Source organism: Melanostigma gelatinosum (assembly GCF_949748355.1).
Source record: "Melanostigma gelatinosum genome assembly, chromosome: 3".
Classification (NCBI taxonomy): domain Eukaryota; kingdom Metazoa; phylum Chordata; class Actinopteri; order Perciformes; family Zoarcidae; genus Melanostigma; species Melanostigma gelatinosum.
The window spans coordinates 20,877,471-20,897,199 of record NC_136636.1 but is presented as its reverse complement, the minus strand read 5'-3'; the positions used below and the strand labels follow the sequence as shown (position 1 = coordinate 20,897,199).

The window sequence follows — 19,729 nt, the reverse complement described above, 5'->3', positions numbered from 1 at the left end:
GTCTTTGAATGTTTAATGGGTTTTTTTGCACACCATGACATTCAAATTGTACTATCTAAAGATACCAAATTGAAATGAACTCAGCATAAACCAACACATTATCAGTAATAAATTAAGATCCTCTTAATGAAATAGAAGACACACTTACTTTTCTACCATGTTTTTATGTTTCAAGATTTGATGGACCTCGAATGCAGTCGCTGGACCTTGAAGCTTCTGACCGTTGAGCAGCTCGTTTTCTAACTGCTCAATGGTCTACAACAAAGAGATGTTCAGGGTCGTTTTAGTGTGTGATGTTACGTCGTCATGGCTTTCATAAGAAGTGACACAGAGGGGGACAAATTTGTTTTCTTCGTACTTTGCCTGTTTTGGCGAAGGCCTCCCCGATCTTGCGGTTGCGTCCGCCATAGCAGGTCGTGATGAGGTCAGCGATGCCGCAGCTCTCCAGGAAGGTGGCGGGGGAGACCTGGCAGTTAGTGCAGAAGACCCTGGCGAAGGCGATCATCTCCATCAGGCCGAGGCGGATCACGGCCGCCTTGGTGTTGTCGCCGAAGCCCAGGCCATCACAGAAACCTGCTCCCACTGCTACAATGTTCTGCAGCACACAGAGAGAGGAGACGCTGCTGTTATTGTTGGATGGTGGTGCTAATGCTTTGAGGAATGCCACTGTTGTGATGAGAAAGTAGTGCCTCGGCATAGATCAAGTGAATAGACTTGTACTTGTAGAGCACTCTTCTAGTATTCCGACCACTCAAAGCTTTAACACTATGCGTCATCACTCACCCATTCACACCCGTTCATACACTAATGGCAAGGCACAGCCTACGGGAAAATGTGGGGTTAAGTGTCAAGGACACATCGACATGGACTAGAGAAGCTGGGGATCGAACCGCCGATCCTCTGATTGCCGACCCCGCTTCACTACTGAGCCACAGTAGCCCCACAAAACACACATCCTGCAAAACGAGCAGATGCATCTCTTTAAGATGGTGTTTCAATGTTTTCTCCAACAAGGTTTTAAATGCAGCAGTATAAAAGATGTCCGAATGATTACAGACGTCTCAGCAAATGGTGGATTTGAAGAGAAATATCCGTAGATGTGGAGAAATATTAAGCCACAAAAGCGTTGTAGCAACTGGAATTCTTTTGACCGCGCCGTATTTCTCACCCATTACATCTTGTGTGTATTCTGAAGAGCTTAAGCACAGATATGACATTGGCAGTTTTGCTGGCGCTCAGACGGCGGTGAAAATAAAAAGGAGTCAATTCGTTTTTGAAGGAGGAGAGAAGCCGACCTTGAGCGCCCCGCAGATCTCCACCACGTCAGACTCCTCCACCACAGTCACACGGAAGTTGGTGGTCTGCATCAGCTCCTTCAGCATGGGCCCGAAAGCCTTGTCTTTGCACCCTGTGTCCAAAAAAACATGTGATCATGTGATAAATAAATGAGTGGAAAAGACCAATATAAGATACAAGATGTTCATCATTTTGATCAATCATACTGTGAGTTATTGATTTGTCAAAAGTCATCCAGTCATGTCCTCCTCAACTACAGCTGGAGCCACACTCAAAATAGCCGTACACATCTAGTACAGTAAGAATAAATTATGTTTGTATCCTGTACGCATTGCATTCAGATTAAACCAAACCAGTACTATGTTTTACTTTCGTAGCAAATGATTTCTAAGAAACAAATGTCCCCTTAGTTAGAGGCATCAAATGTCTATTTGTCGTCCGTACCGATTGTTGTTTCACAAAACTTCTCCTCTGCGACCTCGTTGGCGATGTTTGCTCCCATGAGGACGGTCACAGTGATGCCCAGCTTCCCTCGGATGACCTCAGAGATCAGCTTCAGGCCCTCTGGACTCGCATCCACACCCTGGAGCAGACCGCAAAATACACACACAAAAAAATCCCCTTGCATCATTACTTCTTTCGTGCACTGTGAGATTCCTGTGCCGTTATGGTACTGTACAAATTCTAAATATAAGAAAAATGTAACCTTGATGAGAGACATTCCTACAGCATCCTTCTTGATGTGGTCTTTAATGGTGTCACACAATCTCACAATGAACTGGTGAGGCACCACGAAGATCAGGATGTCGGCTCCTTTCACAGACTCGACCAAGTCTGGAACGGCCAACTGACGAGGAGAGAGGAAACAAGGAGGGAAGTTCAGTCACAACACCAGACAGTCACTGAAGCCACCAAAGAGTGTTTTCATGCTCACCACGTTGGGGGGCAGCTTGTGGCCGGGCAGATATTTCACATTTTCATGGTCCGTGTTGATGATATCTGTGAGTTTACGGCCGTTGACCGTCTCTTCAAACACCCACATGTTCACTGTGGTGTCGAACTTGTCATACTTGGCTGCGTTGGCGCCCACAATCTTGGCAATGGCAGAGCCCCTGTGGACATGGAGACACACAAATGACCATACTGGTTCTGAGACAGCAGCTGGTTACCCAAAAAAAGGTTAAATGTCCTCTGTTTTTTTTCTGTGAAATGTAATTTAAACATGGATTTGAATGGATTTCATACTCTGGCCTGGTGCTGCAGTGATACTTGATTCATAGAAAAAAATGCCTCAACTGTTGCTGGTATTAAGGGGGTCATACACTGACCACTGTGTGTAAGAAACACAACTTAAACATATGAAAATTGATTTTAGATGTCTCATGACTAATAATAAATGCAGTAGTGAATCTCCTAATGGTGAGCAGATGTCAAAAGGACTTGTGACACAGGACCATTGTAATTCAGATATTTAGTGTCACATGACTTGAATTGTTTTTCAGATTCTTTACCAGACAAGAATAACACCACAGGTAAAAGAAAGAGAATACCAGAGGACCATTATTTTGGCATGAGGAGTGTCTCATTACATACCAGGCTATTGAATGTCTTCATAACATGGGCTAAGAGCCGGGAGAAATCCCTTTGTAAGATTACATATCAACACTATTACCATTGACCTTTCACAACTGATCTCAGTCAAGTACTTCACAGTTTTAAGGTACTTGTACTTCACTTGAGTATTTCCATTCTATGCTACTTTATAACTTCACAACACATGATGGATTGTTATAGATTAAACTTGCAAAATGTATATAACCTCTCTCTCTCAACCAGCTACAGCATTGAAATACTTCTTACATATTAATGCATCAATAATCATGATAATAATGTATATATATACTAAAAAGAGCCACTACACTATATTTAGTATTTGTATTAGTTCTAATACTTTGGTTACATGCTGCTGATAATAATACATACATTGTGGTATTGCTACTTTAAGTATCTTTTGTATTTTATCATCTGAATACTTCCTCCTCCACAGACTGGACTAAATGTCATGCAGGCCGAGTGATGTCAACAACGCACGAAGGCCGATTCAGCACAAATACTGCTGAATATTGAAAGAGCTGGTTCTTTAATAAAGATTGTGGGGGTGTTGAAGGGTCAAAGGTCATGCGACAGTCAGTGTCAGCAGACCTCCACTCTGCAGTTTATGAACTTTATGCATTATGTATCTGCCGTTAACAGATTAGGTTAACGTTGCCTTTATTTTCTTCCAAAGTTTGCCAACTTTAAGACATCACTCTCTCACACACACACACACACACACACACACACACACACACACACACACACACACACACACAGCCTAATCCAGAGAACAAAAATACCTTGATGATGAGTATGAACTTAAAATAGCGCACAACTGACAGGCTGCTCTATTTAGAACACTCAACAATTCAGCCATCTTCAAACCCTTCACTCACCAGTTACCAGAGCCGATCACACAGATCTTCTTCGGCGCTGCCATTATGTGCTTGACTTTCCAGACGGAGCTGCTGCCTGTGCGAAGACACAGGCTGCAGCGGGACAAAGTGCATTTATATCGGACACGCTGAGGCTCAGACACACCCTCTCCCGCCGGTTGGTCTGCTCCGTGGGACAAACTCTCTCTCTCTCTCGTTTACTCTCACACAGAAGCAACAGGAGAGTTCACGACTCTATTGTTTCTGCCTGTTTAATTAAGGAAAGAAAGAAAATACTCTTACACTTTCATAATAATACAAAATTATTTTTAATTGTATTGGTCAAACCTATGGATCACCCTCCATGTTATTGTGATGGTAGCAGTAAAAAAACGTTTGTAACGCTATATGTATATCTCATAATAATAAAAAAAAACCCACCAAAGCCACTTCTTTTGATTTCCTCCGGCCAGTAAAATGATTTATGTGCAATTAAAAGATTAGCAGGGCTGTTCTATTATTAAGGTCAAGCATTCTTATCATAGACAATAAGTGTAAATGTTGGTCCCTCAAATAAACTTTAGCTCAAACGATAATGGTAATTAATCGATCAACAGAAAATGATAAACAATTAAGATGTTTTTTCAAATGCAAATACCAAACATTTTTCAGGTACAAGTGTGAAATCCTGTGGTGAAAATTAATCATTGAAGTACTGTAGTTCAATTTTGAGGTACTTGTACTTTACTTGAGTATTTCCATTTCATGATAGGCTACTTTACTTCTGCTTCACTACGTTTCAGAGCAAAATGCACATTTTACTCCACTATATTTGTCTGACATTTTATATGAAACATTAAAAAAAGCTATTAAAATAAAATGCAACGGAGAACATTTAAACCATGCTTTCCAAGAGTTATGGCTTGGCACCTCTTAATAACAAAAAGCAGAGTCTAATTTGGGTGTTTGCTTTGGATCGTTGAGCTGTTAGCAGTTACAGCTAAAGAGATTTCCTCTCTAAACAATCTCAGATGGTGTCTTTAATATTAGACTTACTTGTAATTAAATACTTTAACATTGTTGTACTGGTGAAGATCGGAAGTACTTCCTCTACCACAGATTGCTGGTTACGTTGTCTCATGTGAGGGAACATGTGGGTTCATTGGGACTGTTAGAACCAAACAGCACATCTAACAGGGTTTTGTGAGCATCTTTAACTTCTCACTGACATTTTAAAATGAAAGAAAGCTACATTTATAGACACACAAATGATAAAAAATAACATTTGCAGTCCAATTGTAATCCATACAGGAATATTAGATTAGAGTGTTCATTGTGTAGAGGTAAAAAACAATCACTGTCAGACATGTACATTTTACATATCCTTTATTATAACATAAGAACATACAGAAAAATAGGTTTGGTCCATGAAAAAGTCTGCAGATTAAAATATTACTACAGCCGCCGCCGCCGCGCCCCCCCCCCCCCCCCCCCCAGAGGTTCCCACCACATGTTTCGAATCATGTACCTGCCCAAACCCACATTAGTGTATTCTTGGAATTCATTAATTAAATGCACGCTAAAGTTTCAGCCAGGACACTCATCTTTAAACTTCGACGGGGAAACGACAACTATTCAACTCAACAAGGTGTAAAGTCTTCAGCCAGCGGACAAAGAAGCTACAACTCCTTAACTCTTGTTCCACTGTGTATGGCTTCTCTGCACATAATCAAAAATACACAAAACTATAAGCAGAATATTTAACTCTTCGCAGCTCGCAGGCGACATGAGTGTCGTGTACATCTCGCCCCGCAGAGCAGCAACTCGTGCTGCGACAGCGAGGGCTGATTAATAATATAAATACTGCTTCAACTAGCTGAGCGTTGACAAAAAGAAAAGTTAAGAAAAACATCTGCCAGGATAAGATACAATTTTACTTCACATCCATCTTCAGGTTTTTTTCCTGCTCAGTATTTACAAAACTATAGAGACTAGAGGTACTCATACTAGCTACTTCCTTGATAATCTGTACTAGCTAACAAGACAAGTACTGACAAAATACATACTTTTAAAACAAGAATCATTGATAACAAAAAAAGAAAAAAAGGGGAAAACTTCATAATAAATGGCATCCTCAACAAAAGATGTAGATCTTGCCATGATTGAGCTCTCTCTCGTACACCAGACTGGCACAAACTGTCAAAACGAACCAACGAGAGCTTAAGACAAAGTGACACATGAACAGCCAACAAAGTGGCCATTGATTACAAACTATCGATATCTAACTGAATGGGCAAGCATCCAGGGGGGGCCGAGTTGGGAGAGTAAAATGTAAATTTACTTTCCCCAAAAAAGGGGGAACAGAGAGTCAAGGCAGAATCAACACATTCCGGCTGATTGAAGATATTTTTAGATTCAGGGACAGACCACATTAAAAGCTGACCTCTGCTTTTTCATTTGGGTACGATCTGTACTCCTGCGTGGGCACAATGTATCAAAATGAGAGGAATGCTTCCAGGTAAGGCTTTAGACATGCAAGCGAAAATACATTGCAGCTCTGGTGTGGAAAAGTGGAAATAGCAATCACACTGCAACAGTAGTCGAGCTGCAGGGAGAACTTAAACAAAACAAACAAAAACAAAAAAGGAGATCCTATATAACGGTAAAGCCATCTAGTATCTATGTCTCTCCAAGCCGGTTAGAAAACTCTCGGAGGAATTCATTTTGAACATCCCGCACACGCTCGCACGTCGGTCGTCTGCGTGGATGAATCTCTTCAGGTGTTCCTGATGCCGAGCGCCGTCTCCAGCTCCTGTCGCCTCTGCTGGACCTGAAACACACGAAGAAAAGATTCAATCAGCAGAAGACAATGCGATGATAAAAAGGTCAACAATGGCCATGAGTGGTTGTCCATGCCAACAGGCTGATGTTAAGAAGACACATTGATCCTTTCCACCATCTTAGTTTAGTGTTAGCATTCAAACAGTTGATTTGCACTCAAGATGAAGTTGATTAACAGAAAAACTAGTGATTGATTAGTGATTTATTGTTTTAGTAATTAGAAATGACAAACATTCTCCGCATTCAGCTCGTCAAAGGTGAGGATTTGCTGCTTGTCTTCGTGGTAAGTGTTAGTACATTGAATATGTTTGGGTTTTGGATTGTTTGTTGGAAACAATAACTACTGCTGTCACCGTGGCTCTGGAAATAATGGGCATTCATCACTTTATAAGAGAACTAAACTTCCTCGTTCTCTTTGCTTGTTTTACTTTTCCAACAGTGGAAAATGGCTTCCCAACATGTGAGTGCAGAGGATGTCATGGCCAATGATTTTATTTATTTTTTCAGCCGCAGAGAGGCCGCTCGAGGCTACAGCGGGGAGGATTGTGCCGGTGGGGATCCTGCAGAAAACTGAGCAAACCTGCTGCTCGCATGCAATGCATTCTGGTAAATGGCTCCACTGCGGGAGGGATCAGCTAACTCGGTCAATATAACACTTATTTTTTCAGTGGACTACATTTACCATCAGCACTTATTGTGCATTCATATAAAAATGAATTGGCGAATTTTCGCTTCAAGTCCAACCAGTTCAATTTTTTTTGGAGCCATTTCTTTTAGGCAAAAAAAAACAAAATCACCGTTAATGTCTGAACCGAATTTCATGGCAACCTATCAAATAGTTGTTTTCACGAAACACTGCGGCGCTAGAGGAAAAGTCAGGGGTTCACTAGAGTTGAAAGGATTCAGCCTCTGGGGAACATGAACGTCATCAACATGTCATGCAGTTTCATAATACAGTTGTTGAGATAATTCAGTTAGGACCAAAGAAGAAATAAAGAAATCCAAAGTGTAGGAGGAGGAACAAAGTGGATTACCTTGGAGTAGAAGTAGCGACAGACCGCCTCCTGAGCCCACGGCTGGTAGTAAAACTCTGCTCTCCGCTCTTCTTCTGGGTTTGCTACCACATCTGTCATGGTCTGTACCGGTAAATAGAGAAGAGACACATTTACACATCTATCAAACGCTGACCGCAGCGGAGACGAACGTATCGTCGCAAGAGCACCAGGTTGGCTGTCGAGCTTTGAAATTAATTAGTTAAATTTCACAGAGACTCGGCTGAACAAACACTGCAGGTGGTTGACAGCCGGTCAGCAGATAATGGGCTCACTCAGCGGACGTGTTATTAAATGTTTCACGCTCGTATTTAGACTTTGCGATCCTGTGTTACAGCTGAGTGAGCAGCGTGAGAGAGAGCACGACGTCACGTACTTATATGTAATAAAGTCCTCTCTTCCCATAGTAAACCCCCAGAAGAACAAATAGTATTAACCTCAAACATGAACTCACAGAACCTTAAAACGAACCACGCTTAGATATACGGTACCAGAGGGCCTGTTTATAACTGTTGTTTTTGATGTTCCTTTTTTCGGATATTTTACATGTCAAGTGTGTGTCTGTAGTTTTAGTGTTTCCCTCTGAGACACTGAGTACTTATCATGCATCTGTGACTTTAAACACTGCAGAAGTTTATTTTTCTTGTATCCACTTTCTCAGTCTGCTTCCGTTTCCCAATGTTTTGTTGAAACGCCAACACAATGTGCTGCATTAGAGATGGTTTTTTTTAAATTATAGATTGTCAATTTAAAGAACCCAAATCACAAAGTTGCCTCAATGGGCTTCACAGATCCGTACAGGATGACCTTGAAATCAAAGAAGGAATAAGTCTCCAGGCAGAAGGGAAGTTTCCTCTAGGATGGGATAAATAATCATGACATCATGCCGTGTGTACAGATAACAGTGAGAGTGAAATTGCACTATGGAGAAAGTGAATATTAGGAAGGTAGATGGGGCTACAACAGTAGCAGTAAATCACATTTACTCAAAACATTGAAAGTCTTTTGGCTGAGATCTATTGACGCTAATGTCGGTGGACAGACTCATGTTGCCTCTTCTTCTTATCAATGATGGATTTCTCTCTGAATTGCTGAACATTGAGGCCAAACGGCAGCATGCTCACGGGTCTGACTGACAAAAGCTTTAGGGATGCTAGCTGCATGCAAAACAGCTGTGATATACTGCATATGGTGGATGTGTTTGTTTGGTATCTGCTGAGATAGGAGACCACAGATAAACAAGCTTTAAGTGCCTCGAGGACTCAGTTGTGACGGACGGACTCACCTTGAGGTCTCTGCACTGCGACTGCAGCCAGTCGTTGATGAAGCCCTGAGGATCTCTGGCAAAATTCAACATGAACTCTCTCTGTGTCTTCAGCTGGTTAATGGTCTCAATGGTTTCATGGATCTGAGAAGAATTAAAGAGACGAGTCATCAATTTAAAGTAATTAATACGGCATTAATTAAATGGAACATCGCTGACACAGGAAACAAAAGGGGGGGGGGGACGGGACAGGAGTTTCCTGAATAACCATTTTATAGCAAGTATTCCTGACATGAGCAGTTTTATTTTATTAGAAGACAATACAGAGAAAACCAAGACGCTACGGTTCTGATATGAGGCCGGCAGGAAGCGGGTGTGTATCAGTAATGGTCACCGTACCCAAAATAAAGTCAACATGAATGCCGCCGATTAACTATAAACAAGCTCTCTGTATTTACAATGTTGACTCAGAACAAAAGACGTCACAGGAGGAATGGCTCCGCGCCTTATCAACGTGATTACAGCCATCCCGGCAATGCTAACGTTCGTCTAAACTCTGTTGTACCTTGTTGTCCAGTCCTGCTATTTCCTGCTGACTGGCCGTGGAGAGCAGGAAGGAGTTCATCTGGGTCTTCAGCGTGTCGTCCACCTCCACGTCAATGTCGTAGCAGGCGGTCTTCTTTTGGTCATTAGGGTCAACGCTACAACAGGAGACCGCACATTTAGTTCTCGTCGTATGTGGAGATTAGCCAGAACACAACTTTAAGAACAGAACCTAATTCATCACTGTGGTTACCTGATCACATGGTTGATGATGATTGGCTCTGGGGGCATCAGGAGTGCATGCAAGCGCTGCGGGATCTCGGAGAACTTCATTCGCTGAGTCTCAAAAATCTGCACAAATGAAACCAACACCCCGTTCTTTTGTCAGAGCCTACGACTAGAAATGAGCAAAACTAGACATATTAATAAGCGGCATTACTCAGACCGATCAGGCAAAAAACAAGAAACACATTTAAAGAAATCATTCCCAGCACTGCACAATCACAGTCTACAGACACTACCAAACAACCACGAAGCTTTGTGCAAATATATTCACATTGAAGCAATCGATAAGAAAATAAGCGTATGACAGCATCGGATGACTTTTGGAGCGAGTGCTCGCAACTTTCATTGGGAAAAAATTGGCCACACAGTGCATTTTGTTTTCCACACTTCCTTTGGTTGTACTTTTGGTAACTGGAGATAGCTACCGAAAGCTCCCGAGGAAAACAAAAGCACGACGCTGCCTCTGTTTTGGTTATTCCAGTGGTGGACACACCTCTGTGATTGAGCCTTCATTTCCCCGGTGGCAGACAGAGGGCCTGAGTGAAAGAGAGGCTTAAAGCGAACTAATCTAAATGCAGATGGTTTTATTATTCTATAGCCCTTACATTCAAATAGTGCTTTCTAGATGTACTTCTTAATGATAAGTTAAAGCAAAAATGTGCCTCTTTCCATTCAAACGTAGCAAATACTATTTAGACATCAAGAGACGAAATAAAATCAAAGAATTGTCTTTCAGTCTTTTGTCAAACAATTGGGGGTTTCAGAGAAACCGTTTGCTTTGCTTTATTAATGTCAATATATTCAAAATGTGTTCTATTTGGCCTAAAGGCTCGAGCCCTGGGGCAGGTTTGAGTTCAAAGGCAGAGCGCGCTGAACTTCCGTGTATGCTTGCGTTTGTTTTGAAAAGAAAACCCTACAAAAGACGACAAAAGTATTCAAAATGAATTTCTTCATTAATCACTCACATATAACCTAACTATGCCTCTAATGTGAGAGTTATTTGATCTATTTAATGTTTATTTTCACAGTAACAGGTGTATAGCTTGAACCAACCCCACCTCTGTGCAAACAGTTGCAATAACCCACTCTTTTGTCCTAGCGCATGTTCGCCTCCGCTACTAAGACGTGTGAGAATTAGGGGTGTCACGGATCACAAACCTCACGGTTCGGTTGGGATCACGGTTCAGGAGTCACGGTTCGGATCATTTTTCGGATCAACAAAGAAAAGGGGAGGAGACAAACATAACTTTGCTTTCCATTTATTAATTAAAGAACTTCAAGAACACTTAAAGCAAAGAACTTTGGGCTATAGTCTTACATGAAAACAAAAATATTGAAGATGTCCAATTTGAAACAAAAGGAAATAAATAAATAAAAATAATACATTCAAGAATTCTGTTAAGTGCAACATGAGGTATGTTGATATCCTCGTCCTTTCATCAACATTGAAAGAAAGAAACAGCCAGTGAGCTAGCTTCCACTGTTTACACTGAACTGAACTGCTCAGCAACAACTTGGTCTGTGTTTACTTCCTGTCAGGTTATGCCATTCAAATACACAATAATGTTTACCATTACTGTGACATTATTTTCAAAAAGATGAGAATATCTCCATTGTCTGGTGAGAGGGTCGACCTTTCTGTGGTGACTGGAATATTATTGGGCCTGTCTAGCTTCACTCTGATGCTTCTGTCAGCACCTGAACCAGGTGTGTGTCTGTGTGACTCTCACAGAGGGGGCGTGTCTACAGCACCTGCCCCAGGTGTGTGTCTGTGTGACTCACAGAGGGGGCGTGTCTACAGCACCGGACTATGAATCACTCCGCCGTGGTGAAAGCAGTCTCTGCAGTCTTGTCCTTCTCATAGAGGTCTGGAACAGCTTCACACTGAAGTGGGTGCGCGAGTGGACTTCGTAGCGTGGCTCAAGCATTTTAACCAGATTTAGAAATCCTTTGTTTTCTACAACGGAGTGTCCCCCGTCGCTGACATGCCCGATGTTTTGCCGTTGTCGCGTGTCTCTCTCTTTAAATAACGCCTACATACCGTAACGCTTTGTCCACCACCCTCATCCGTCATTATACGTTACAGGGAAGACAAAATGTTCCCAAAGTTGCGACTTAAATGACGCCGCGGCTTCTGACGTTCCTCCGCTCGCCATGACTTCACCGTTAAATGCTTCTAAGCTGCTCCGTTCACGTGAACACACTACTGCTTTATATCTGTTCACTGACACTCTGCATTGATATTCGGGGACTTGTTACTTGAAAAGGAACAGCAGCAGTATAACTTTACACACTATGATGATTACACTGTAAAAAAAAAAAGAAATACTCGATTGATCCGCGGTTCACGAGTGATCCGAACCGTGAGGGGTGATCCGAACGGATCACGGATCGATCCGTGACACCACTAGTGAGAATGTTTACTGATAGCGTGCATACAAGGGTAAAATAAAGCAAACCTGATCTTTTAAATTGATGGCTCTATTCCATCTTTACTTCATTACAAATCACAAGAAGCTCTAAGCTAACCAGCAAATTGATTTTGTTCCTTCACTTTGTAAGAATTCACCATTAGCTTTCCACAATCCTCTGTTCATCTTGGCCCAGCAGAAAGAAAAGCACTGGAAACCAGTCAGTGAGCCAGAGAGAAGAGAGTCCATACAAGGACAGCGGGACAGGTAGAGAGACGGACTGCACAACATCAAGAGCACCATTAAACCGGGACAACTATGCGGCTGTCGCTAATTCCAGCTTCATACAGCGGCCACAGTTTGTATTTATCAGGTTTATCTTTTGGTGCGTTTCTAAATCACAAAATGCGTCACAGAAGTTTAAGGTGCGGTATGTTACTGAAAGGACTCGACTCACCTGCTGCAGGTATTTGTCACAGTTGATGAACTCGCGCTCATGAGGGTCTTGGAGCTTGTGGGTCTTGACGTACTGCCACAGAGCCTGAATGATGACCGGTCTGGTCTGGGTGTGGATACCCAGCATGCGAGCCAACCGGGGGTCCAGCTTGAACTGAGGGGGCTGTTTGGTACACAAGAAAGATTGGTTTGATATGAAGCCAACAACTAAAGGTTTGAAAAGCACTTGAATCACAGGTCCCTCTGAGAGGTGGAGTAAACCCCGAGCATGTCTTTACCTGGTAGTCGAGCATGAGCAGGACGGTGCAGCGAACACCCACATCACCGGGCCTCTTCACCTGGAAACCATCCGTCTCCTGGGTGGTGGCAGTCCTGTGCCACTAAAATAACATTTCAAACATTTGTTCAGTATTTATACATCGTATTTATACACACAAGTATTTACTGGGTTTAACTAGAGCTGAAATGATTAGTTGGCAACTATTTTGATAATTGATTTATCCACATTTTAGATGATTTAAGGATATAAAACGTGAGATTTCCTGCATTTTCTGTCTTAAATGATCGTCACAGAATATCTTTGGGTTTTGGATTGTTGGTCAAATTAAGAGGTCACCTAGAGCGAGCTAGATGCAAATTTAAGAGCAGAAAAAAGACAGACAAACAGTGAATGCTCTTTTCATAATTAAAGGGGATAACTGGGTAAATACCTGCTTGTGTATTAGGGTGCACATAATAAACTCTTACTTCCACAAGGTGATTATCTGGACCGTACAGGTCCTTGTCCAACTCGATCACCAGAGACTTGAAGAAAGAGGAGAACTTCCGCTTCTGTTTGGTGGCTTCATACTTGGACACAGCCGTCTGCAAAGCAAATAAGTTACATAAAGTGGAAATACAATTGAAATCATAATCTGTGTAAAACATCAGAACTTTAAGTATAAAGACTTTTTGTTTCATAGTTTTGGCTCAATGTGGTTGGTTATATAAGCAGCGCTCTGGAATAAATGTAAACTACTGTTCAAGCAGCTTACATGTTAACTCATATCCAAAACTGTACACACAGAAGACATTCATATAAACCAATACGTTTCAATGATGAAGCTTACATCTTCCAGCAGACGCCCCTCAACACGTAGCTCCCACGATGAGACCGTGCCTTCTCCGTCCTCGGCGTCTGGCTTTGAGGGGTTAAAGGTGTTCGATATGAAGATCCGAAGCTTTCTCTTTTGCTGGAAAACAATCAAAACAAACTTTAAATTGAGGGGTCTATCATTCACTCAACACTAACTTGTTATCTACACCGATAATCAGCACATGTGCACAAACAAGGAAAGATAAGATAGCGTGCTGCTTAATTTAGGATTAAATCAATGTATTAGTCTGCTGAAGGCGGACACCGAGAGGACATCTGCTCGGCATGTTGTCCACCTAACAATGTACGTATTGTTTGATACACTGCCACATAAAAACCAGAAATCTTTAACTTCAAAAATCCATACGAATTAAAGCCTGGTTCAAGAGCAATAAACAAATCCACCTTTACACGGTAACCAGTGATACGTCTGAACTCAGAGCGCTGTGGGCATTTTTACATGCCTTCACTGAATTACATCAATTGTGTGGTAAATGTGCAGTTATGGGGGTGGATGGAGGACTCTGGGGGTCTGAACGGCTTTGTAATTAATTTCAGGTCTGAAGCGGAGTGATTGAGGGGTTCCAGGAGTGCAGACTGTATTTGATCCGTACCTTAATGGGCCTCTTGAGGGCCTCCTGAATGTCCAGCCTCTTGCGCATGATGGTCTGATCCAGCTTCCTCTCAAAAGCCAGCAGATCCATGTAAGCCTGAGACTCTGGGACCAGTTCCCTGATCTAGGACACAACGAAACACACTGGTGACCAGCTGTTTACACAAGCATCATTCAAACTAATTACAGTATTTGTTTTTATCAATAGAAATACAATCTTTTATTCCATAATCATTTAAAAAGTGTGAACCATGAGTTTTATGATCCGTTGCACCGCTACAAATAAGTCATCTTAGTTGTTTACAGCACTTGCACTTGTAGTACTTTAAACAAAGCCCCCTCAATTAAAATATGAATGGACGAGTAATTGTAATCTCTCCGACACAATGAAGGTCAGGATCAATGGATTTCCATGGACTGCTGTTTGAATAACACTCACCCTCTGAGGTAGAATTTTATCAGCCATCTTCTTCTTCTTTGTGCTGTAAAAACAAATTATTCAAACAAGATAAGTTTGAATGCGAGTCAAAGAGGAGCAGTGCTGGATTAAAATAATCGGAATAAGTGTGATCACACAGGTTCAAAACTAAATGTAGAATACAGCTTTACCTTAACGTGGGCAGTTAGTATCATCAATCACGGCATATGAGAGAGCACATTCAGCAGCACCGGAAGAGGAAACGTGGGCATCAAAGCTCAAAGTCAAAGAACAACTGGGAACAGTGTTTTCCTGATGTTAGTTTTTATGTTAAACATATTTTCTGCCCAGAGACTTGTTTTTTGTTGCTGCCGTTTATATTCCTCCTGGTGCAAATTCAAAACATACACTATGGGAGGCACTACTGTTCTGGTTTTGTTTGTGTAACAGATGTGCTGCAACTGCATTTTGCTGTGCATCCCTTTGAATCTATCAAATACATTACATATAAATATCAATAACAGGGCTATTGATTATTTTCTCAATGAATGTTATAATTGTTTCAATAAAATATCAGAAATAGGGATATTATGACTTTCCTTTGCACTAAAGCCACAATAATGTATTTAAATCGCTTATTTTGATAAACGAACGAGACAAGACCCAAAAATATTCAATGTGCATTTATATACAACAGAGACAAGCAGCAAACCCTCATATTTGAGAGGCTGAAGCCACCGGATGTTTGTGATTTTGCTCAAGAAGAGATCAGATGAGATCAAAATAGTTGCCAACTAAATTTCAGTCTTTTCAATTCATCATTTCATCTCAACACCGATGAATCTTTTTGTAAGTTTAAGGACATTTAATGAGGCCAAATCACTCCGATCAAAGCATTTCTTTATAAAAAATAACTATTTCCATTAAGAAAAGTCCCCGTTTCTTCAATCTGTGAGAGTAGACAGATTATATTCAGAAACATGGTTTTGGATGACAGTGATGAAGCAGTGGAGGAGTGCAGGATGGCGTGCCTGGCGGAGTGGGCGGCTGCAGAGCGTATTCACAATCAAAACACTATTTTTTTACTCCATTTAATACAAAAGAAAGCCCATAATAAAAGCAAAGCTGTGAATATTGATCTTCTGTATGGGTCGGGATGACTTACTGCTGGTTACGGTTCTGCTGCTGAACCTGCTGGATCTGTTGGGGGGCGGGCCTCTTGCGAGACGGGTCCATTACGCCGGGCATCACAGGACGAGACACGGGGCTGTTGCCGTATCCTGGGGGGCCCATGGCTGGTCCTTGTGGGGTCATGCGGCTGGATGGAGGCATGCCTGGTCTCTGCATAGAATATAGGGGAAATTATTTTTCAGAATTGAAAAGAAATGGATGGTTTTTAGCTTCTCAAACGTGCGTTTTCCTTGCCTTACATTAAAGTACTATAAATAGAATATATTCTGTTAAGCACATTGGGCATTGCAAATTCCGACAGCCATTTTTCACTGTTTACTGTTATGTTTTTTGTCCCATAATCAAAGGCATTGTAATTATACGAGAGCACTTTATAAGAAGGCTGCCATGCTTATGAAAATCAGAGAAATCATCAATCCTACAAACCTTCCACCAATCTTGCTCATCAGTAATAACTGTAACACATTCTGCAGAGCCCTGATGCTAATCTATTCATATTCATTCAAAACTGATCCAAACCCATTTTGCACAAGACATTTTCAAGTACAAGAGAACAAATAGCAGCTCTGTAGTGTTTACAGAAAAAACAAACCCTGCTTTTTAAATCATCACATCCGCATACTTTCCTCCTACAAGAAGAGATGGGAACAACGTGCATGCCGGCTCCTTCAAACAAGTTAATACAGAACAAATCCCAACTCACCAAGCCCAGCACTAAGAACTCAAACAGGCGACTCTGTGTATTTGACTGCATGAGTGCAGGTGAGATAAATGACAAATCACTGACTGCAGCTTTCCCTCCAGCAGTAAGTTCAACAACTGAGTGAGATGAAGGAAAAACACACCCTCTCTCCAGCTTGTGGTGGTGGTGGTGGGGGGGGGGGGGGGGGGGGGCTGGAAGAGTGACGGACATCGACTTGTCAACAATACAAGCTAGATGAGTTGGCTCTGCCTTTTCCACACAGCGCAGTGTGGGCAGAGGAGCAGCAATTTCGATCATTTGGTTCTCTTTATAATATGAATCGGTACAACCTTGGTTTGCTGAACAACTGGATTTCTGCAGTATCCAGGGTATTAAGCCGCTTCGAGTGAGTAGAGAAAAGCTGCTTGTGTGAGTGAAAGCTGTCAAGGACGCTGGAGAAAAAAAGATGTAACATCCTTTCACTAAACTATGTTTCAGGTTGCCAGTAGCTAGGCAGCACACTTTTCAAATACCGTGTATACACGATAAATGTCTCTTTAGACTACCTCTGCACTGACAATATCAGATACAATTAGTACTGAACTGTTAGAAAATACACTGGGCCACAGATTGGATTACTAAAAAAAAGGTATTTGCTGCCAGGGTCGATTCACAAATCTATAAAAATCACTTAGTAGCAGCATGTATGACAGGATAACAACTCAGGCTGTACCAGATCTCTCTTTGTAACATCTGAAGCGCCTACAGAGAAATGTTTTTGACTGCAGTGAAAATGTTTTTGAAAGGCTAAACACAAACATATGTGGACTGAAGGAGAATAGTTTGTTCAATAATAACAACATGTTGTAGATTTTGGAAATGATTCCATCTGTTTTTTTCAATACATTTTAACTTTTGGACTTTACAACAAACTGGAAATGTTTGGATCAAGTTGGAAACAATCAGACGGAGCTTCCATAATTCAACATACTGTATCATACTTTTACGATAACAACCACTCAGGTCTATATAATCATGCTAAAGGCATTCAACAATGAATGAAGCGCATAGACAGATTACATATATTTGGGGATTGCCCCACAATGTGGAATTTAGTTTTGTATGAATATTCTATGACTTGTTTTCCGGAGGGTAAACAAACTTATGTACGGATGCTCAGGGGTCTTCACCCTCACGTATTCACAATCAGCTTTGATGATGGGAACGCTGCCAGACACACCGAGTGCCAAAGACTGGAAGAAAACAATTTCACCTCATTTCCAAATATCTCTTACACATTTTGAGAAATATTAACGACTTCAAAATGTCTCTTTCCATATGGGGAAAGGTTTGTTGCCTGCCTAACGCAGTACAGATGACCTGATTCTGGGATCAAATTGATCGTTTCTTCTCCTTACCCCGACAAAAACATCAAAGATATCAGATATGAGTAACATGGCAAACCTTTCAGTGTCTCACATAGTTTAAACATTGTGCTCGTAGCTACAGCCTCCATTGTTAAATATAATACACGAGCTGAAATTCAGACTTATATCATCAACAATGTATCACACTGCTTTAAACAAAAGTGTACACGTTTAATGCGAAGGGATTAACACAGTTTTTATAAACCACCTGGGTCCACTTATTGTTGTGTAACACCTTTACAAGCCGGGTGACACAAGTTTACCAAAGGAAGGCGCTGACGTTGCTTCTGCAGGGTGGCACACAACAGACTAATGTTAATGTGAAGCACACACCAGACTAATGTTAATGTGAAGCACACACCAGACTAATGTTAATGTGAAGCACACACCAGACTAATGTTAATGTGAAGCACACACGAAAGGATCTGCACTGATACAAACTGAGGCTTCGTGCAGCAGATTCATTCAAAAGTGGACCAGACATAGTAACTATAAAAGCCAACTTTTGAATTCAAGCAAAGCCTGAACTTTCTAAAGTTAGACGTTTATCATTAAAGGCTCCCTTCATGGCACTGTTTAGAAACCACTTAAAATATATTTGAATCATGTTTCAGCAAGTAAACTGAGCGAAACACAGTTACCAGCTAATGCTAGCGACGTTAGCCGGCTAAGCTAATTGGCTACCGTGACTAACTAGCTCAGAATAATGTTAGCGGGCGGGAGGGTTAGCAAATTCAAACAACAAACAGACTCTAGTAAGAGTTAGTCGACTCTTTAAACGCGTCTGATGGGTGTGAACTTCTCCAGCTCCAGTGAGCTGTGGCCGGTGTCGGTGGTTACCGTTAGCCGCTAGTGACAAAGCAGCGGTAAGAGGCTTTGTTCTAGCGGACTGGCTAGCGCGTCAGCAGCAAAGATGGAGTGATATCTCACCGGGTACCCAGGCCCGGGCATTGGGGAGCGGTACATGTGGTTCTGCACGGCCGACGACGGTACCATCCTTCCAGAAGGAGTCCCGGGTCCCATGCCTGGTCCTACGCCCGGTACCGGTGGTCCGGGTCCCATTGCTCCACCGCCACCAACAGTCGGTGCTGACTGAAACCCCCCTTTGGCCGCCATCTCCTCTCTGAATGTCGCCGCCGGTAGAGGCACGGAGCTATCGCGAGAACGAGAACAGAGCTTTGGTGGTGGTGACAATCCCCCAGCACCCCCTGCTGGATGTATGCGGTACTGCCGTACAACTATAGTCGTTAAAACGGTGTCAAATACCCAAAAGTAACATGATCCTGAAATATAGTAAGATACTGAATATAAACCACAGCACATTCGTAACAAATTACATCATCAACTAGTTCATATTCGAACAAATTCAACTTATATTATTTGTATTACAATACTATAACTACATATATATATATATATACTTTGAAAAATATTGTTCTTTCTACTCTGCTGTATGCACATTTTCTGAACATACTCAGGTCTTTAATCACTTTTTTTTCTTTTTGGCAAATGTGGTCTGTTCACAGCCTGCAAGAAAACTTGATTTCTTGATTCCACGAAACAGCATCTTGAGCTCCTAGAGAAGTGTACAAGAAATGTGTATCAGATGTGGGATATAATGAAATAAAAGTGTTAATTTGAACC

At 41.7% G+C, this 19,729-nt stretch overlaps 2 protein-coding genes across 2 annotated transcripts in view; both read right to left on the bottom strand.

Annotated features, from left to right (window-relative positions):
- The window catches only part of gpd1b (glycerol-3-phosphate dehydrogenase 1b), a 4,553-nt gene extending 630 nt beyond the window's left edge, over positions 1–3,923 (bottom strand). Inside the window, exons 1-7 of the mRNA XM_079296967.1 lie at positions 3,789–3,923; positions 2,231–2,408; positions 2,003–2,143; positions 1,741–1,879; positions 1,296–1,408; positions 359–595; positions 149–255 (exon numbers count right to left, since the gene is read on the bottom strand). Coding sequence (XP_079153093.1) covers positions 149–255; positions 359–595; positions 1,296–1,408; positions 1,741–1,879; positions 2,003–2,143; positions 2,231–2,408; positions 3,789–3,832 — 959 coding nt within the window. The 5' untranslated portion in view covers positions 3,833–3,923. The remainder of the gene's footprint in view (positions 1–148; positions 256–358; positions 596–1,295; positions 1,409–1,740; positions 1,880–2,002; positions 2,144–2,230; positions 2,409–3,788) is intronic.
- A 1,349-nt stretch (positions 3,924–5,272) lies between these two features.
- Positions 5,273–19,201, bottom strand: smarcd1 (SWI/SNF related BAF chromatin remodeling complex subunit D1; the record flags this gene model as incomplete). Its single annotated transcript, XM_079265367.1, has 13 exons — positions 5,273–6,597; positions 7,643–7,744; positions 8,946–9,068; positions 9,490–9,625; positions 9,721–9,818; positions 12,621–12,782; positions 12,898–12,999; positions 13,367–13,483; positions 13,729–13,851; positions 14,369–14,491; positions 14,807–14,849; positions 15,951–16,126; positions 19,016–19,201. 13 exons carry the CDS (start codon positions 19,199–19,201, stop codon positions 6,544–6,546), a joined length of 1,545 nt encoding a protein of 514 aa, XP_079121493.1. The 3' UTR covers positions 5,273–6,543.
- Between the last annotated feature and the right edge of the window lie 528 nt (positions 19,202–19,729).